The sequence below is a fragment of the Platalea leucorodia genome (genome assembly GCF_965183815.1).
Source record: "Platalea leucorodia genome assembly, chromosome: 3".
In the NCBI taxonomy this organism is placed as follows: domain Eukaryota; kingdom Metazoa; phylum Chordata; class Aves; order Pelecaniformes; family Threskiornithidae; genus Platalea; species Platalea leucorodia.
The window spans coordinates 31,908,721-31,929,249 of NC_138825.1; the positions used below are offsets into that span (position 1 = coordinate 31,908,721).

General features: G+C 37.7%; 1 protein-coding gene across 1 annotated transcript in view; it reads left to right on the forward strand.

The window, feature by feature from the left end:
- Nucleotides 1-17,952, forward strand: part of SOCS5 (suppressor of cytokine signaling 5) — a 33,554-nt gene extending 15,602 nt beyond the window's left edge. The window contains exons 2-3 of the mRNA XM_082306720.1: nt 10,479-10,570; nt 13,027-17,952. Of these exons, the coding sequence (XP_082162846.1) occupies nt 13,039-14,649 (1,611 nt within the window). The 5' untranslated portion in view covers nt 10,479-10,570; nt 13,027-13,038 and the 3' untranslated portion in view covers nt 14,650-17,952. The remainder of the gene's footprint in view (nt 1-10,478; nt 10,571-13,026) is intronic.
- Nucleotides 17,953-20,529: the final 2,577 nt, after the last annotated feature.

Consider the following 20,529-nt stretch of genomic DNA (forward strand, 5'->3'; position numbering starts at 1 on the left):
ACCATGCATGTTTTCCATCAGGAACTCCTGGCCACTATGTGACAGTAGCTAGATGTGGAAACTGCCACATGTCTCCTAATGATAAATTGAGGAAACTTATATTTCTACATCAAGAATCAAATTCTTTTTCATCATGGAGGATATTTAAGGATCATAGCTTCCTGAAATATTATTGAACAGGTTGTCCCTGTCGTCTTGAAAACGTTTATGTAGATTGCCTGGTATTTTAAGTAACTGTTGAACCATCTTTTTGAAAAAATGAAGAGGAATAGTTCTTGTATTTTTATGTTAATAGTTTTTCCTGTTAACAGTGTTATGCCTCCTGGATCTTCTGAAATGTACAGTATTTTTCTAGGTGAGTCTTAGTCTCAAGGCTTCATTTTATTTTTTTGCTGCACAATTATGACTTTCATTTAATCTTTCGTTTAATAAAACATGGTTCCTGGTATAAGGAGAATCTGGTTTAACATTAAGGAATGGGTTTTCACAGAAATGGCTAAACCGGCATTAACAACTCGCTGCTACTGGTAGAGATGGTGGTTCTCCCTTTCTGTCTTTGCATAAGACCCTGGAGCTTCTACTACCCTCACGCTGTCACTTGTCTCTTCTGGCTTCTTTTTCCTAGCTGAAGTGCTGTTTGTCTGTCTGGTGAAGCTTATAGTGAAAATAGAGGTCAGATGAATGTGGAACTGATGCAAAGGGGTAGGAGGGAAGCAGGAATATCCCTCTTAATAGCAGCAAAGCAATGGTAGATTAGTTATCGCAGTCTGTCATCCTTAGGGTGCCCTGGCTATGGCTATATTCTCTTAATGAGGAACAACCTAGAAAGAACTCTGAAAGATCTCTTCTGTTCCTTTGATGCAGGGGTTGGTAAATTATCATCTCAAGCTGATGTGGTGAAACAGCATCAATCACTCACTTTGTTGTGTTTTGAGGTTTGTTTGGTTTTGTGTGTGGTTGTGTTTTGCTTTTTTTTTTTTAATACCTGTTCTCTGAGTTCATCATCCAGTAATCATTGTCTGATTTAGGTTTGCTCAGTTTTATGTGGTGCTGCAAACTCTTTGTGCATGAAATGCAGTCTCTTACACCATTCATACAACTGAATCTCTGCCTTCATAGACCTGATTAAGGGCAAAAGAGGATTATTAGTTTTATTAGTCTCGTGCAGCTGGTAGTGCTGTTGTAAAGATTCATTTTTCTAGTCCGTTCCTTTGCTGCATATTCTTGGCGTTCCTGCAGCCTATAACTTATACTTACCTGTATCAGACAGGAGCCCATAGATACTTAGTGACTTTCCAGTACTGAATGAGTTGTGTGTGTTGGGTGTTGGAGCGGTATCACAGGCTAGTGAGTTGCCTTTTTCAGATAAGCCATTTTCCTATTGATCAACAGGAATGCACATTAGCTAACCAGTGGGTTATTGGTCTATGCCTAGGTCTTGGTGCAGCAATCCTTAGTGAAAACTGGAATCAGCTTTAGGATTAGATAAATAACATCAAAAGGCAAAGCATTTATGTATTGTATTTTCAGAAGAATTTAGGAGCTAACCAAACATGTACATTTTTCTTATGAAATTCTCATCCTGTGGGGGCTTGCTTACTTAACATACACAGGTGCTTCTTTGCTGGGATAAGCATTTCATACAAATAGTTTTGATGTAACTGATTGCGTTATGTAAGGCCAAGAAGAAAGATGTAGCCGCATCTTGACAAATAGTTATCACCTCCTTTGCATCTCACTATGCAATAGGATCCAGCTCCCTAAAGATAAGATAGTAACATAATAATCTAGTTAACACCTCAGTTGTAATGGGTTGAGGCAATAGATGTTCTTAAGAGGAAAGACAGACCTGACTTTTTTATCAATGATTGTTCAGTCTCTCTGATGCTTATCCTGTGCATATAGTGGTAGTCTTACATTTTTGGCCAAAAAAAATGGATAGTCTTAGGGTTTTTTTTGGTTTTGTTTTTCTTTTTTTTTCTTGAAGCTTTTATGGTACATCCTGATATTATATTTTGAATCATGGTCATTCCACTTAAAAACATGGAAGTCTCCTTGCTCATGAGTAGAGACCAAGAGAGGCTCTAAATTTACTCGTTAGTCATCTTTGTGTAAAGGTGCAGAATACAAAAGGAGAGCAGGCTTTGCGAAGAGTTGGCTTTTTTGCTGTTCTGTCACTCTGAGAAACTTTTTGTTGTTGATAGAGCAGTAACTCTAAACTTAGTAATTTATAATCTCATTACACTGAGCTTTTTCCGTTTAAAGATTGCTAATGGATCTTTGTATTAGTACTGTTTAACATCACTATCAATTTAAGGAATGGTGCAATTGTTTATATAACATGTTCGATTGAAAACAGAGCAGCATGCTGCATGGCCGTTAGGGTGGGTTTGTTCTAGTGATACCAGCGGTGCGACTACCAAGCGGTTCCATTACAGCCTCTTCATTTCACAAACTCCATAATTCTGCATTAACACTTGTTGACTGAAACGTCTTTCATACAGAGACGATGTACAAGTACTGACTTTTGCTTTTACCGCTTCTAAATCTCCAGTTACTTAAGTTATGGAAATAGTCGTGCTACTGTAAATTGTTGGAATTCTTGACTAGCAAGCTAAAAGTAAAACGCCTAAAACGTGAAACTTGGCAGAGGCATAGATATAGTCTCTGCTGAACACTTTGCTTGGAAGAAATTAGTTCTGACTTTTCAATGTTTATACTTAAACTGTCTTGCACAAAAAAATCAAAATCTGAAATATATTGATGTATATATTTTATGTATATTAATATTTATAGTTTGTATGTGTCTATATAATTAGACAGTTGTTGGTTCAATAATATAAAACTCTGCTAAGCTAACAAACGGATATATTTTTTCCCTTACTCCTAAAAAAAAATCTCCCTGCCTCAGGGGCTGAACCTGCAAAGCTAATGGTTTAAATTTTTTTACTTGAATTTTAATATGGCAAAAAAACAAAGGGCAGAATTTCAGAAAGCTTCAAAGTTACTGAAATCATGATTCCTAGTAGAGGTCAAAATATGTTCTAAGTGTCTTTCACACCTTTGGAAGTCCCACTTGAAGTAGTTAGTGCAGTCTACTTTTAGCTAGTTCCCAGAATGCTGTGAGGGTTTTTTTTTTTATTTATTTTTTACTTTTTTCCTTTCCTTAAAGATGCACTATAACTTGCTATGTATCATAAACTGTCATTGCACATGCTTTATATGTCCAATATACAGACTATCCAGGACAGTCTTAGTTTTGATTTTCTGGCATATTAGTCTGTAATTTTGAAGTTATAATAACGCCTTTAGTTAATTTTTGGTGGCATTTGAAAACCAAAATTTCAATTCCACTGCAATTTAATAATAGTGTTGCTGTTGCAGTTGGCAGTTGGCTGTGCTGCAGCGTGGCCCTGCGCAGCAAGGCTTGGTGGGCTCTCAGTGGCAGAGCTCACAGGTACAGAACCATAAAGCATGGGATCCTTTCAGCTGGAAAGTTGCAGAAAAACGTTTCTGATAGCCTAACTGGATATAGTCTAGGATAAAGTTGCCTATGGATCAAAGTGAAAACATGAAACAGGCTAGACCTACTGGCAGCCTTCCAGCTGCTTCTCCTTCTTCTGTGCAGGGTTTATATTCTTTTACCTACCCTGGCCCAGCCTCGGGAACCAGGTGCTTGCTGCCAATTAGTCTTGTCAAGACAGCCCAGAGCTTCTCTTGACAAGCCTGACTGCTGACAGCAGCTGTGGGGTAGTCTTAGGCAGGATTTTAACTCCTTGCTTGCCAAATACTTCGCAGGTTAAATCCCCTGGTCTCATTCTGCAGTTATTTGAATATGCTTCTATTATATGAAAACATGTTTTATACAGAAACTGATCTAAGATTGCCAGTGGAGCTATAGTGATAGAGTTTGCTTGTCAAACTTCTGGCATGAAAGAATGTAAGTTGGGAGTTAAGTCATTATGAAGGTCACTTTATAAATTTGTGGATGCTATCAGAACTGTCCATCCCAGGCCACCTTCTACTTCATGTAGAGCATAGCTGTAGCTGGATAAGACACCAGGCTGGTCCAGCAGTTTTCTCCCCAGTAGCTTGAAGTTTAATCTCTCTTCAGTATTGCAGTGGCACAAGGGAGTTTCACCCATTTACAGGTCATCCATTAAAACAGTTGTACTATAAATTATAATTAAACGTTTCACATTTTTAAACATTTTAAGTATTTTATGTTGCTGCAGAGAGAAGCTCACTTTTAGTTGTGGAATTTTCTTGAATTTTCTTGTCTTTTACATGTGCCTATGACCTTGCTACTGCCAAGTGCTTTGCTCCAGTAATGTTAGCAAGTGAACAAAAAATACAGATGCTATCCATAAAACCTCAGTGGGTTTTTTATTTTCATCACAAATGGCAAATTTATGAGCTGAGCAGCTCATAGTGCAAGAGATTTTTTGTTTTAAGTGCATATAGCAATATTTAGTCTTCAGGTTAACACTTCTTTATTTGCAGTTCCTAAGAAATCACAGCTTAGGCTGTCACTTGTCTCAGTTGTGGTTCTAGAAACTTTTGCGTCCGTTTCACTCAAATTTGAAAGAAAGGCAGCTTTTTTAAATGTCTTGCAAATTGCATGGATAGCAATACTGCTCTTTCCTGTGTAGTCACCATTGTAGATACATCACTAGAGAAAGACAAGTAGAACTTTGTTTTATCAATTTTAAGAGGTGGCAGCTTGCTAGTTCGTATTCGAGAATATGATCTTTCGCTTGGTCAGATAGAAGGGAAACATGGGAAGTGGCTGGGTGTGTGAGATGAGCTCTGTGTGCAAAGGAGATGCTTGTAAGCTGGTCAGGGGCAAGGGTGCTATGGTGAGGGAGAGACATTAGGCAGGCAGTTGAGGTTTTGAAAAATGTAGTGAGAAGAAATAAGTGTTAGAACAGTATAAATTGATCCCAGAACAGAGGAACTATCTGTTTGCAAAATACCCAATTTGCAATTGAATGAAATGCTCTGTTTACAAAATAGCTTAAATTGGATGTTTCTACTGAGCTAGTCAAGGATGTGGGATATGATTGACCCCTCTTTTCAACTTTGCTTCCAGTTTCCTTTGCTTTTAGTGAGACATAACTATTAAGGTATGCTTTTCCTTAACTCAGAACTCCCAAAAATTACATACGAATAACCATTAGATCATTCTTTATATCAATTTGAGACCTATTTATATTTTAGAACTTGGTAGAGAAGGATATGCTTCGTTAGTGTTCTTAAAGGTAGAAACAAATTCTGCCCTGCTAGGGGAGAGCCCTATAACTTTTTCTCAGAGTACGGCTTTTGCAGAGGTCATCAAGAGGGCTGCTGTACTTAACTTGAACACCGACTGGAACCATTTATTCTGCCCACATGAATTTTAAAAAAGTATATTGGCAGCTTCTGTTTGAGGAGAGTTATACATAGCAGTACAGAAAACATTATTTCAGCGAATCACCTAGAGTTCTCTTCCATAGTGGGTACTTTACTTTGCTAACTTAATGCTTTTTCTTTTACTTTTTCAAACGATAAGGTGAAGTTATGAGTTGCCTACTTAGGGTGTGTGGAGGTAATTTAAAGGAAACTGCTTCTGTTTAATGTTGCTTGTGTGTGTTTACATGTTACAATGAGTGGCCATCAGGATACTGCCTAAATGATTTGAGGGTGCCTTCACTTGGAATTAATATGCATCATTGTCTTGAATTTGCAGAGCTTTACCATAGATATCTACCAGTATGTGGAGTACTCAGTAGATCCGTGTAGCATTATTTTTGTGTTAATATCTTATGCTTGCTGTGTGTAGTTTTGTGATCTTTATATAATTAGAAATACTAGCTTTGTTTATGATGGTTGTATTATTATCCACTAGACTTGTGTAAGTACAGGGAAAAGAGTACTTCAGAAACAACTATCTCTTTGGTTCAGTGTCATTCACGTTCTGTTCTTCCATTGGTGGTTTTTCTGTTTCAGGGATTTTAGATTTTCTGAACAGAAAAGAAATGGATGGCAACTGTACAGTATTTTCTAATGTAACGTGAACGCATGTAGTCCTGACATTATCCTTTTTGAACCCCAAAGCCTAGTAAGGGGCTACAGGGTTGTATCCCACTGTTCAAAATATCTTGGAATGATATTTTTGAACTGAAGTTACCAATGTAGCCGCTTGGAATGAAACTGGCAGAATATCAGCTATCCAAGCTAAGCCTGCTTTTTGCTCATTGTGAATCTGCACCAAGGAGGGGGAGGAGATTACTTCTTACTTTCAGGTTGGAACAATGGCAAAATACCATTATTTTTCTTTGACTTGACAATCTGCCAGTTTAAGTCCCTGAAAGTTGTAGCTTTCCCTGTGTTTTAGCAGGACACATCGAGCCAACTCAGCATTTTATTTTTGAAGTAAATGTTTTCAGTGGCTGAACTTTCAACATGAATGTTCAAAGCAGCAGCTTAGAGTCCTAATCTCTCTCTCCAGAGCCTGAGCCCCACAGCTGATAAATATATAGGCTTTAATTTGAGATTCCTCTTCAAAGTAGCTGTCTAAGTAAGGTCTTAATATTGTGAGCAGAACAAATCAGTGCTGCTGTGGAAGGAAGCAGTCTTGCTCTAGCTGCTGCTTCCTCCCTCCTCATCTGCTCCTCCCTTGTGTTAACATGAATGTTTACACAAAGTCGGAAACCAGATGGAGTAAATGATTGAGACTTTTTCTGAGAATTCATTTTAGTCTGCATCAGTTCTTTGAGCTGGTTGACTGAGCAGCCATACGGTGTACAGACCTCCTCCCGCACCAGCACAGGTGGCCAGGAAGAGGCTGCCGCCATTTCTTTTGGTTGCAACATTGACTTAGCCCATTTTGTGTGTTGTTGGAATTACAGCTCCGTATCCTTTACTTCTTGGCAGGTTTGAGTTTTGATTTGGGGGTTCAGACCTTCAGATTCTTCTCCCTATGCAACTGCACTTCCAAATTATCAGAGCCTGCTAGGAAAAAAACAGTACTACTTTGCCCTAATAAGGCTTTCATGAACACTTGAGACACTTGGCCCCTTTACCTTGTCTAGTTAAAAAAACCAACAACCATCTCTTCCTTCCAGCCCTCCAAATCAGTTCTTCAAGCTGTCTGCAGTGAGTACATTTTTGTGTAGAAAACTTGTGTGTGTAGAAAAATGCATGATTCCATTTAAGCCAACATATTCCTTATTTTTTAAGAAATTTTGTCTCTGGTGTTACAGTAGTAATTCATTATTTCTGGAATAAGTACTGGAAGGGAGGAAATTGCTTTGTAATCCTTAATATTGCCCTTTCTTCTTTCCTCAAGTGGGTTACTTTACACGGTAGGTGTTTGCCAGCCTTATTCATTTTGACTGAATAAGGTTGAGGAGTGCTTATGTGAGCAGCTTTGTTAGTGCATCCCTAGGAGCAGTAGCCTACAGCAGGCATTTGGCAATGTGCAAATAGGACATTAACCTCTTCAGCAAGCATGTCTTAATGGAAGCAAATGTCTTTAATAATGGAGTCTCTCATTGCTGCTAAGTGAATAATTTTAAAGTAAGGAACAATCCAAATAGAAGTGTAGTCTCCCTCAGTGACATGGAATGCCTTTTACTTCTGCCTCCATGGTCCAAGGTGATGTGCACCAGTGTCACTGAATGTGTTAGCCTGCTTGCCTGTGTGGGCTCATGCTGGTGTTGAACTAAACAGCGTGGAAGGAGCAGAGAGACACTGATTTCTATCCCTCCCCTTTCAGGTTATTGGTTTTTTGACTTGTAAGAATTGTCTGGTTTTGTTTTCCCTCAATGTTTTGTCCTTGTTATCTTGCTATGTTTTGAAGCTATCATCCTATGAAAATACCAAAACAAAGAATCTTGTAGATTCTTGTTTTTGAAATAAGCGTACTGTACCTGTTTTGTAAGGTGTCATCCATTGTGCAGTGTATCAGCTTTTGTGAAGATGGTACATTTTTAGGCGTTAATATTTTGAATGTAATTTACCATATCAACTAATTTTTAAATTGGGTAACACTGTGAAACAAGTGTATTATCTTTAGGACAGAGCACAGCCTTGGCTTTGAATGTTCCTCTTAGGAAGTCACGGGTGGAGAGCTCCGGCTAGAGCTTGTGACACTTCTGGAAAGAGTGGTCTGAGTTTTCACAGTAATCTATTAATATGTGGTATTTCAGGATTACAAACAGGTTATAACTCTTGTCTTTATTTAAATTGTATTACACAAATGGTTTTCCTAGCTCTCTTTGTAGTTTCACCATTTGTACACTCAGAATACTTGAGGACTACATTTATGCAAACTTCATGGCTTTGACTGTCTCTAATTTACTGCAAATGGGAATATAGTGTTAAGATACTACTGCTCATTGCTTCTGTAATCCTTGTAGAGTGCTTACTAATTATTTTTTAAGATAACTTATGCCAGTTTAAAGTAGATAGAAATAATTTTTAGTTGAAGAGAGACTGGTTTAGGAATGTGAGTATAACTTTTCTTTTCTTAGAAAATCTACAAATTGATGAATTCACTTTGTGGATTTTAGTGGAATTAAATTTATTTTCTGTTTAACCTAAAATAACCACTGGCAGTGCTCCCCCGTAAAACCGCGATGGCTTTAGGGCCGATTGAGAAGTAATTTGTATTTTGTCAACCTTAGTACTGCCACAAGAAATCTGTGAAACCACACATCTGTTGCGCATTGTTTTAAACTAATTTAAAATTACTAGATTGAATATTAAATACATTATCAATGACTCAAGTTTTATTCTAACATGAGGTCGAGAGGTTTAATTGAGACAGTCACCTAAATTCAAGAAGCTGTTTTCCATTAGCGAAGGATGGTTCCCAAAGCAACCACTCCCTCCTGGAGCCATCGGGCAGCTTGTCCGACAGGCTGTGTCAGCTGGCGAGCAGCGGTGATGTGATAGGTGGTACACTGACTGTTCATGTTGCTGAGCAGGACTGAGGAATAAGAGTGATGTATAAAGTTAAGATAAATACCATTAAGCATGAAATTTCAAGATAAGCTTCTGTGTCCTTTGTGTCTTTTTAATGAGTTAAAATGATTAGCATGCAGCCACTTTGCCACCTGTGCCCAGTAAAACAGCATTACTGGTTTTATTTGGAATGCAGGCATGTCTTCAGAGGTATGAATGACCTAATGTTTTAAGTAAGGCTTTATTGAAAATTGTATAGCCCTTATTATAGCAACTTTGCCTTTCATTTGCTCTGTTAAGGCCTTGCTCTGAACCACTTATAGTAGGTTTTACTGTGTTGTGTTTGTAGACTTGCTAGGAACATAATGGGGGAAAAAAGAAATAGGTGTAAACATTAAAGTTGCAAAAGAACTTTACTTTTGCTTTAATCTTCGTTTTGTACTAAAATTTTGTACTTTTAGCTCTGTTGTTCTCTAGAAAGGTTACTTTTATGGAATCTTTCAGTAGTAGTAGTACAGCCTAACTTTAAGAGAGTTTCAGCAATTTTAGTGCTTCCAGAGGTGAATGGAAACTAATAATGTTAGTACTTTTCTGACATTAATCTGGAGTTTCTGCCTAGGAATATTAACTTTGAGTATTTACCTAGTGATTGCTCAACCCCATAGTTTTTTTTTTTTTTTTTATTCCAGTAAATAGGCATCTTATTTGAATATTTTTCTTCCTGTTCTGCATGTAAAGCTTTAACATAAGTTCCCAGTGTTTTCTGTTAACTCCTACTGCTGTCCTGGGCTTGGTTCTAGTGTGGAGAAGCAAATTATTTTCCTCTGTCTTGTTACTGTTAGATTTCTGACCGTGGCGTGAGCATGCTAAATCCCTCAGCTCCTCCTGGATTTCTGAAAAACAATGATGATTATTTTAGGGAAGTGCTGACCTACTCTTTTAATAAAGAACTTGTCTTGTATTCCACTTTCCCATTTTTAGAATCATGGTTCATATTCCTGTTGCTTCACAATCATATAACATCCTTGTGGCAAGTACAGCAGTTGCTTACCTGGAAAAGTAATATTAGAAAAGTGTGTATTTTTAGCTGCCTTTTGATGTGATGTAGCAGCTGGAAACAAGGAGGAGAGGCAGCATGAGGTGATCTGACAGCACTGCCAACCACAACTTGGGAACCACTGCTTTGGACCTGAAACCAAATGTGGGGAAACCATTTTTACAGGCCTGAGTATGCCCATTGTGCCTGGCACTTCAATGATCCATGTGCTGGGGCTTCGCTCTTGGTTCTCAAAAGCTTCATTTGAGGGTCCTCCCCTGGAACCTATTTCAGAAATGTTGTAATGGATGAAAAAAAGTTCTGTGAAGCTTTTTGTTAATAGGCATTAAAAATATCTAATAAGCAGGCAGTTCCATGCACACATTTAAGATACAATTAGTAAAATATCCCTTTGATACCAGTGACGAATTGTAAATATCTAAATTAAAAGATATTCTAACAACTAACAAAAATACCGTTTTTCTCTTTGTAGTAATCATGTCCAGAACTCAGAGAAGGAATCTAGCAAGTTCATGTTGAGGTATATTCTCAAGACAAGATACAGTGACTCATATGCTTTTCTGGGTAAGAAGGGTATTTATATTCTCTTGAGTATGACAAAAAGTAGTTAAACTTTTAAATTCAATTTTTGAAAAGTACAGTCTGTCAAGCCAGTATGATGGGGGTTTGGGGGGGGGGGGGGGTGCTGTTTATTTGTTCTTTGTTCTTGAAGCTTTCTGGGCAAGTTTAGAGAACTTTCCACCCATCTAACAGTCTAAAGACATTCTAGACTAACAGTGCAAAGGAAGAACAATAATAAGCAATTTCAGAGTAAAGACACCACTGAATAGTGTATGACTGTTTGGTTAGAAAAGTAATTCCAGTTCATTGTCGTAAAGATGTGTAGTGTTTCTAGTCTGATTTCCCAAGGGAATGGAGGTTATATACTCTCTCTTCCTTTTCCCTTTCCAAAAATTTTAAATATCTCTGTGACGAGGAAGAGAAGGAAATGTACAACTTGAGAGAAAAGTGGGTAGAAGTCAACTTTATATATACTGCATTGACAGGCTGGCGGCCAGCAAACATATGCTCCCTCCTGGTCAGCGTGGATATTCTGAGACACTGCAAACAGCTATGATTATTGTGATGGCATGATGCATGGTTGTATGGTTCCTACAAATCTGTACGTGATCTGACTTTATTAGTTCTGCTGCTCTTAGAACTCCCCCAGTCCTCCAGCTTGGTCCAGACAACTGCAGAAAAAACAAATTTAGGAATATATATATATTTTTTTCTTAAATCAGGAAGACATTCCTTGCTCATTTCCTTACACACTTCCATGTACGCACAGAACTCTATAGCATCTTCCATGTATAACATTTCTCTGCAAGTGTCTTCCTCCTTAATAACTACTTGGATGTCGTTCAGATTGTCATTAGCACTGTGTTCTAGGTAACTTGTACCAGTAATCTCCAAAGACTGTTAAGGCCTGATTTACTCGCTTCCCTGCCACCTCCCTGCATCCACCCTAAATTCTTAAGGTTTTATTTTATGCAATTAAACGTAGATACCTAGCTTGCTGGGTTTGCTGAAGTATCTGAGGAGGGGGTGGGGAAGAAAGCTTTTGCTCTTTTGTTTTCTGTTCCTGTTACAGTTAGGTGTTTCATGTTCATTATCTTTTCGTGATTCTCATGTAAGCTATACCTCTGACTCTTCCCCAGTCTCTGTGGATTCTGCTGTAAAGTCATGGGCTTACAGCTGTGCTTCTATCTTAAGGGACTCTAGACTCGATCACTAGAGTATTGCTGACTTCTTTATAATCCACACTATTTCCTGAGACCCAGTGTATTCAGTCGCTGCTTCGGATTCCTTTCTAGCTGTGAACAGAAAAGAACTGCAGCAATGGAGGAATGTTGCTTCAAAACAATATGCTTCCAAAGATAGAGCAGTTTCCATTAAGAGTTAAATTAGATAAGATGACATGGTTTAGTCCTTTAAGTTTAGCACTTCTCTCAGAACTTAATTAGATCTAATTTAGTTTGGCATTGCCTGACTTTTTTTAGTACAGAATTAGCCTGTTTCTCTCTGTCCTAGGGCAGTCCTGTGGTTTTGGCAGTCTTGTTCCAATTATCAAACTCTGTTTCTAAAATGTACACTGCTAATGTTTTTATCTTTTTACTGTATCTTCATGATTCACTGTCATCGTGTTTCTGCTGCAGAGCTGCTTTCTTTTTAAATGCTCTTACTAAAGATAGAAAAGCTCCTTGGGCTCTTTCATTCTTTTATATCTTAAGTAATAAAGCCAGACAGTTTTTTTTTTTTAGATGTTTCATATGTATAGCTTTTATTAATATATTAGAGACCAATTCTAAAATTTTGCTGATACCTTACTGCCTTTCCTTGTCTTTTGGTGATTGCCTCATCTAAGAATGCTGAATGCTTTTTTTTTTTCCCCCCTAAATTTCTATTTTGTGCTAATTTTTTTAATCTTGTCAGTTATAGCTTGGAATTTATCTGACCTGTGGCTGGAGCTTTTGCTTTTAGATGGTGTATCTGGACATTTGCAGTGCACTTCTTGGATTTCACTAACTGCTCTCACAGTTTGGAGTGACTCAACTAGTTCTTTTTCAGGATTTTTTTTACTGCTGCTTATTGGAAGCTTATTAGGGAGTCATACCTTACATATGACTTACAAATTCTTCCCAAAATGAAGAATTTTAGACTGCGTATTTCCTGTCCATCAAATACAACTCTGCAGACCTACCTACATGCCTACAGAAAAATGTGAGGGCCTGCTTCTAAATGAAATGTTTGTAATTTCCCAAACATGGTGATTTCGTGGTGATTTTTGTAAATATCAGAAAGGTGTGATGCATGTCAGCTCCACATAACCATACAAACACAAGGGCACTTTTTCAAATGTAGTGTGTTCAATTAACAGTTGTCTTGTGTCTGTAACTTAAATGGTAACTGAAGATGTATCCTCATTTTTTTTTTAAACTATATTTTTATTTTAATATTTCTTCTCCTCTTGAATTTAGGTAACGTGATCCATGGATAAAGTGGGAAAGATGTGGAACAATTTCAAATACAGGTGCCAGAATCTCTTCAGTCATGAGGGTGGAAGCCAAAATGAAAATGTAGTCGTGAACTCCAATAGTTGCTCATCTGCTAAAGAGAAAGCTATCCAGGTAACTGGTTTGGCTCAACAACAGCCCAGCAGCCCTTTGAGAGAAAACATTGCTTTGCAATTAGGTTTAAGTCCTTCAAAGAATTCGGCAAGGCGGAACCAAAACTGTGTCACAGAAATTCCTCAGATTGTTGAAATAAGCATTGAGAAAGAGAATGACTCGTGTGTCACCACGGGAGCTAGACTTGCTCGAAGGGACTCTTATTCTCGGCATGCTCCTTGGGGTGGGAAGAAGAAGCATTCCTGCTCTACCAAAACCCAGAGCTCCTTGGATACTGAAAAAAGATTTGGTAGAACACGAAGTGGCTTGCAGAGGAGGGAGAGAAGGTACGGGGTGAGCTCTGTCCATGATATGGATGCAGTATCAAACAGGACAGTAGGTAGCCGTTCTCTGCGACAGCGTCTACAAGATACTGTTGGGCTGTGTTTTCCCATGAGAACTTACAGCAAACAGTCCAAACCTCTGTTTTCTAACAAAAGAAAGATCCATCTCTCTGAACTAATGCTTGAGAAATGCCCTTTTCCTGCAGGCTCAGATCTGGCTCAGAAGTGGCATCTGATTAAACAACACACAGCGCCTGTGAGTCCTCATTCAACTTTTTTTGACACATTCGATCCTTCCTTGGTTTCCACAGAAGATGAAGAAGACAGGCTCAGAGAGAGACGTAGGCTTAGCATTGAAGAAGGGGTTGATCCCCCTCCCAATGCCCAAATACATACTTTTGAAGCTACAGCACAGGTTAATCCATTGTATAAACTGGGACCAAAGTTAGCCCCTGGTATGACTGAGCTGACCGGGGACAAAAGCATAACACCTCCAGGGAACTGTGACTCTGAAGAGGACACAACAACGCTTTGTCTGCAGTCACGCAGGCAGAAGCAGCGTCAGATGTCTGGAGAGAGCCACGGCCATATCAGCAGGCAGGGGGCTTGGAAAGTGCATACTCAAATTGATTACATCCATTGCCTTGTGCCAGACTTACTTCAGATCACAGGTAACCCATGTTACTGGGGTGTGATGGACCGCTATGAAGCAGAAGCACTTCTGGAGGGTAAACCCGAAGGCACTTTTTTGCTCAGGGATTCTGCGCAAGAGGACTACCTCTTCTCTGTGAGCTTCCGTCGTTATAACCGATCGCTACATGCACGCATTGAGCAGTGGAATCACAACTTCAGTTTCGATGCCCATGATCCCTGTGTGTTTCACTCCTCCACTGTTACGGGGCTTCTGGAACACTACAAAGACCCTAGCTCTTGCATGTTCTTTGAACCATTACTTACTGTATCTCTGAACAGGACTTTCCCCTTTAGTCTGCAGTATATCTGCCGGGCAGTAATCTGCAGGTGCACTACGTATGATGGAATTGATGACCTTCCTCTACCCTCAATGTTGCAAGACTTTCTAAAGGAGTATCACTATAAACAAAAAGTCAGGGTGCGATGGCTGGAGCGGGAACCTATAAAAACAAAGTAAATGGAAATCAGAATAAGCTTCTAGAATATGCTTTTTTGTGTGTGTTACAGTTTAACTGCAGCGAGCGCACCAACAACGTCTAGCTTTTCTGCAATATCCTATTTAAGCTGAGTGTTAGTATCCTGTCAGATGCTGCCTGCTGTTAATCAAACTAAGTTGTGATGCCTCTTGGAAACAATAAGCAGACACAATTCTGCACGTTTTTCATTAAGGCCTGATGAGAATATTTTTGCTAATTTCTAAATATTTTGTTTCCCTTTTATAGCTGTAGTAATTGGATGAAGAAACTATGAGGCATTTTCCGTGGGGCATTCATGTAATGCTAGTAAAGAAAGGCTTTATTAGAGGAGCATTTTTGCTAATATTTGAAGTATTTTTTAAAACTTATCTTCCTGAAAACTTTCCACTGCTCAAAGTACTAATTTAGCTCACAAACAAGTTTCCCAATACTAGTGAATAAGAGTATTTTCTTTTAAGGAAGATCAGTTCATTAGAAGCAGTCCATTAAGAGTTAATGGTGTTTTGATGCTAACAGATGAATCATGCTTTTCTCAGTGTATAAGGTTTCCTAATCATTAAGACTTGAATATGTCTGCTCAGTACTGTAATTCTATTTTAAACACTTAGAGATTTAAGTGGCATTGTTAGCAAAAGTAATACTGTCTTGAACAGTTAAATACCTTCCGGTGTGAATTACCGATTCAGTGGCAGGACATGGGATTAGATTATTGCCATGAAACAAAGTTGCAGGTTTTTTTCTAAAACAAAATTTGGTGGCCTGACTGCTAGTAACTTACAGTGGAAGGTAATAGTGAAGAGAAAAAAAAGTTTAATTATTTAAAGTTGTCTGATATTTTTATGGAGAAAATTACAAGTGGTTGAATTATTATAATCAGAATACAAAATCTGACATATCTGAAATAAATGTCAGGTTTCAAAGGTACTGTTACACTTTAGTTGTAAATATCTTTCCATTTGCGCTTTTAAAAATGTTTTAAAGTAATACGCACTGATTATATTTCAACAGATTACTTTGAAACAAGATTCTAAGTTCTGTTTGCTTATTTAATTGGAGATGGAACTTAAAATAGTTCTGTCTTAGACATTTTTGCACTAAAATTTTGTTGGAATGCCCTGACCCCTGTTCAATGTTTTGTACCAATTATGAGTGCTCCCTAGTTTCTTTACCAGCTGCTACAGTATGTTATTACTTACTTCTCTATGGCAGCGACCTGTGCGAGGTAGGGAACATTTTGGCTGCAAGTACAATAAACGTTATTCTTGTATGCTACACTAACCCTTCTATTGATGTATTTTTCTGCTTGCTGTGCCTTGTTCTGGCTTTTTGTGCTAATAAAGTACAGTATGTTCAGTGTTATACTTGTATATCTGCTCTGTTTTTATATATTCACGTAACTTGTAGCAGTTAACTGAATTTTTAATAGGCTTTTCTTAGTACTTAGTATAGGTAATGCACAAATACTGTGCGGTTGAATATTGGTTGGTCAGCACACCATATTCCTCGTTTTCATTACATGCTTATCAGAAACCTAACAGTGTACACCATTGAATAATATTTCTGTAGTCACTGCAAAGTAATGGACTTGTCTGCAGGCATAGAGCATTTTACAGTTTTTGTAATGTAAAGGATAAATGTTTAAGCAAAAAGTATTCTAAAACATTATTGATCCCCTGTAATGTTTGCTGAAGGTGTTTCAGCTTGTTACATAGCTAACTGCTAAACTTAATGTTTTGATACTCCCCACTGAGTAAGGAATGGTTATTCCTGTAAATTGACAGTACAGCAGTGGCATTTGTTCCCTCTTAGACTATTTTAATAAATAGATGTACACGCAAACTGGCCAAATGTCCTGTTTTTACCAAAGAATACTGTCAATTTATGTTGGGGTATTTTTTTAGTAAAAAACTTAAGAGTGGAGAGGTGCAATTTCTGTTATATCAAATATTTATCCCAAGCTATGAGAAACCAAAGTATTTGACAACTTCATCTGAACTTAAGTAATGTATACGTTTATGTTGGTAGAGCTTAAAACTTTTACATCAATGGTGTCGTCATTTTTCTTGAACTTACAATGCACCTGAAGGGGAATGATTTAAATAATTTTGTAATGACTGGAACAGCACTACATAGAAGCTCATACTGCAAGGATTAATCTGAAGCACCCAGAAAGCACTTTAAAACGTGTTTATATGCTTGTGGAAAATTTGTGATCCTGTTATGCATTCTTTGTAGTAGCTTATCTTCTTTCATGTGTTAAGACTTCAACTGTTAAAATGGAACTTTGTTTAGAATATGTAAATACTAAGTTTATGTAAGTATGTGTACAAATGTGCTAACGGTCACTTAAGTTTTGAATTGTGTGTGTGTCATTGGATATGCAACTCCTGGTTTAAAATCTGCTCTAAGCATAAAAAGAGGAAAAAAAAGTCACCAGCATGAAATTGCACCCAAGTGTACCTTCACTGTGTCGTTCTCACTGTTCCCTCAGTTGGATCTGAATTCCAGATGAGTTTACTTTAAATCTTGCTTTCAATATTAGTATCGTACAGTCAACCTGCAACCAAGCTTTGTCCCAATGTAGGGACCTGGTTTTTGTTTACACCTGTTGCAGTTGCTTGTCATAAACTAGCTGATGAGATTCTAGCTGTGACATTGTCAATGTGGTCAGGAAAACACATTCACTTAATTTTTTATCATGTGGTGGAATCGTTGGAAAAAAATAAAAATAAAAACCCCAAACCCTTATCTCAGAAAGTTTGCTCTTGCATTTGTGTAAATAAACTTTATGGAGAGGATTTATTGCTCCCTTAAAACACACAAAAAAGGAACAATCTGTTGCTCTACAACTTTTTTAAAGCTTTGCTTCACTGAAATATACAGAATAACTTGCTAGTGTGATTATGCTAAAAATAATCACTTTTTAAATTACAGTAGACTTGAGCCTTGACTGCTCAAGTTGCAGTGTGTTTCTTAATGAATACATTTTCAGTTCTAAAAGCACGAAAACGTTAGTATGTTGAGAATGCAAGTAGCTGATTCCTCGTTTCTCTTTGAGGAGTATACTTTAACCTTTGGGTTTTGTTGAGAAAATCTTATACATGCCTTCTTCAAAAGATGTGCACAAACCACTGTTGGTTTTGTTTTGTTTTTTTTTAAACAGTAGGATTCAATGTAATAAGGTATGCTAGCATGATTGCAGTCTAATGTGGTTATATGACAGATAAGTATTTGAGCCTCAGTCTTGTAAAGTGTTCTTTCAAGGTGATTCTTATTTCAGTAGAAAGGGCTATAGAAAGGGCTTACTCGGTAGGATTATTTTGCAAAAAATCTTACAAAGATCTTTGATCGTATTTGAAAAGAACAGGGTGGTGCTATGTGGGAATTAAGATCTTTGAATACTTAGCACAACTTGGTGGTTTTGTTGCGTGTAAATACATCTTTAGATTTTAGAAAGTCAGCGACAGCTCCAGTTTACCAAGATATGGAAATTAAAATAATTGTAGTTTCCATATAACTTGTTATCTAACATTGGAAAATTATTGTGTAAATAAAAGAATGTCATGAATGCATTGACATATAGCTCATGGAGATTTTTTACTCTAACTGGATCATTGTTTGTAGACCAGAATTACAATTTAAAAAATTAGGGCATTAAATCCGAATCTTTTTAGAAATCTATCTTTATGTCCCCATGGAATTGGAGAAAGTAACTATACTGTATTTTGACTATATATGAGTGTCTACGGGCTGGCATTTTTTATCAGTTTTAAAGGCATAACTCTCATGAAAATACTCTTGAGGACACGTAGACACATGTCCAGGTAATCTACTTGTCAGAATGAAACTTCTCTTCAGAAAATAAGTTACAAAGCCACGTTTTGCATTTAAGCACTTTAAATTTTGTGTGTATTTGAAGACTTGTTGCTTACAAAACGGTAGTCTTTAAATCGGAAGCATACAGTCTTTGAAAGACCTGTGTGTGTATCCGTAGTGTTTGATAAGATGAATTCAGGCCTTTGCTAGACGTCATCCTGAAGTCTATATTTAACTTTTAAGGTTCTGCCCTACTTAGAAACAAGCAAAGATTCTGAATTTCTGTGATACAAAACCGGTTTGCTTTAGTCTCCATGTGCAAGCCAAAATATTTGCAGAATGCTTTGGAGCTTGTCTCTGCTGCAAAGTTGCATGTAAGACCGAAGCTGTCAAGGCAGAAGTTGCTGAGCACCAGAGAGGTGAATCTGCAGGGAGCGTGGTTCTGCTACCTTGAAATGCAGTATTTAATGGAAAAATATGAACTGAATCTTCTGTGATTCTTTCTAAAATAACAATATTTGTCTCCTTTTAAAACAATTGACATTTAGAATTATGAAAGTGCTTTTTGAGTCTCGTTTTCCTAAAGTGGTGTTGTGAAATGATCATGTATGTGTCAAGCATTAGCCTGCAAGAAGCTACACAGCCCTTATTTATATATATATATATATATATATATATATATAAATATGTTGATAAGATGCCTCCAAGCACATGTGCATTCATGGTCTTTCTTGAAGCTACCTGAAGTACACCAATATGGTGAGGATTAATATATTGGAATTCTAAAAATTCGCTCGTGTTATTTCAATGAAGCATTGCCATTTCTTATTTTTATAAAATACTCCATTTACAAAAATTGTGTAGTAATAGGATGTTAACCTGATACCATCTTTAAATCTATTGTTATCAAGGTAACTATCGTGTATATGCTTTTCAAGCTGAATAAATGTTCACTTTGTAAATTTGCATTAAAGCTACAGCTGTTATCAGCTAGGTTTCTTAGGGCCAACACAATATATTTATGAGCTGAAACTCCTGGTGCTTGACCCTTTTTTTTTTCCTGTCTTCAGTAGAAAAAAAAAAAAACATAATTGTGTATGCGTGATATAGCTAATGTTGCACATTTCATTGTTAAGCACACAGCTCCACCGGCAAGCAGAAGCGTATCTGAACTTGCTTGTCTGGAGTAAAGCAATCTCTGATTTCTCAGCAGGAGTTGGAACTTGGTGGCACGTTGGCAAAGAGGAAGCAGAATTGGGTTTTGCTCTTCTCGGAGCAGCTGTTAAACTGAACGCGGTGTGTGCTTCCTGTGCGATAAGGTCTATTAACTTTTTAGAGCCCTGAGAATTTTAATAGCTTTTGGAAGATACGAAGTACTTGGCTGCATTGTCACTTCTTGCTTTCGTACTTGTAGTTTTGCAAAAGCATGAAGAGATATATTTATTAAAATTGAATCTATGTAGTCACCAACTGTATAAGCACTACTTTGTAATATCTTTATGGAGATAGCAAATTCCTACACAATTATATTTAAAATGTTTTGGGAGAATGAATAATGACACTGTGGGCACAAATTAATTCAGATTGCACTATAAACTTTCTTACCGGAAGCCTTCGTTCTTACAAAACACTATGCCATCCCTGCACAGAAAAACTGTAGCTTTGGTGATGCGCTCTTTGGTAGGTGTCCAAAAAAGCGGCACCCAGACGGTCCCTGGACCTTTTCCCGACATTCCAGTTGAAGGGGCCCTGGCAGGCCCGCCGGGCACTCGAGGAGTTGGCTGGCAAGCGCGCCGTGCCGAGCGTCGCCCCGTGCCAGCACCTTGTATAACTGCGCTGGTTTAGGTCTCCCTGGCTTAGATGGTTTTTAACCTGCTGCAGCTTAAATGTTTCTCCACCCTGCCTAATTTGTCTCTGTTAACCGGTTGCCAAACTGTCTTGCATCTTAATATAGTAAGAAAATAATGTGACTTATGGCTACCCAACCAGTGTATTAAGTAATAGATGGCTCTGTCTTAATAAATGGGGTATAAACTACCATATTG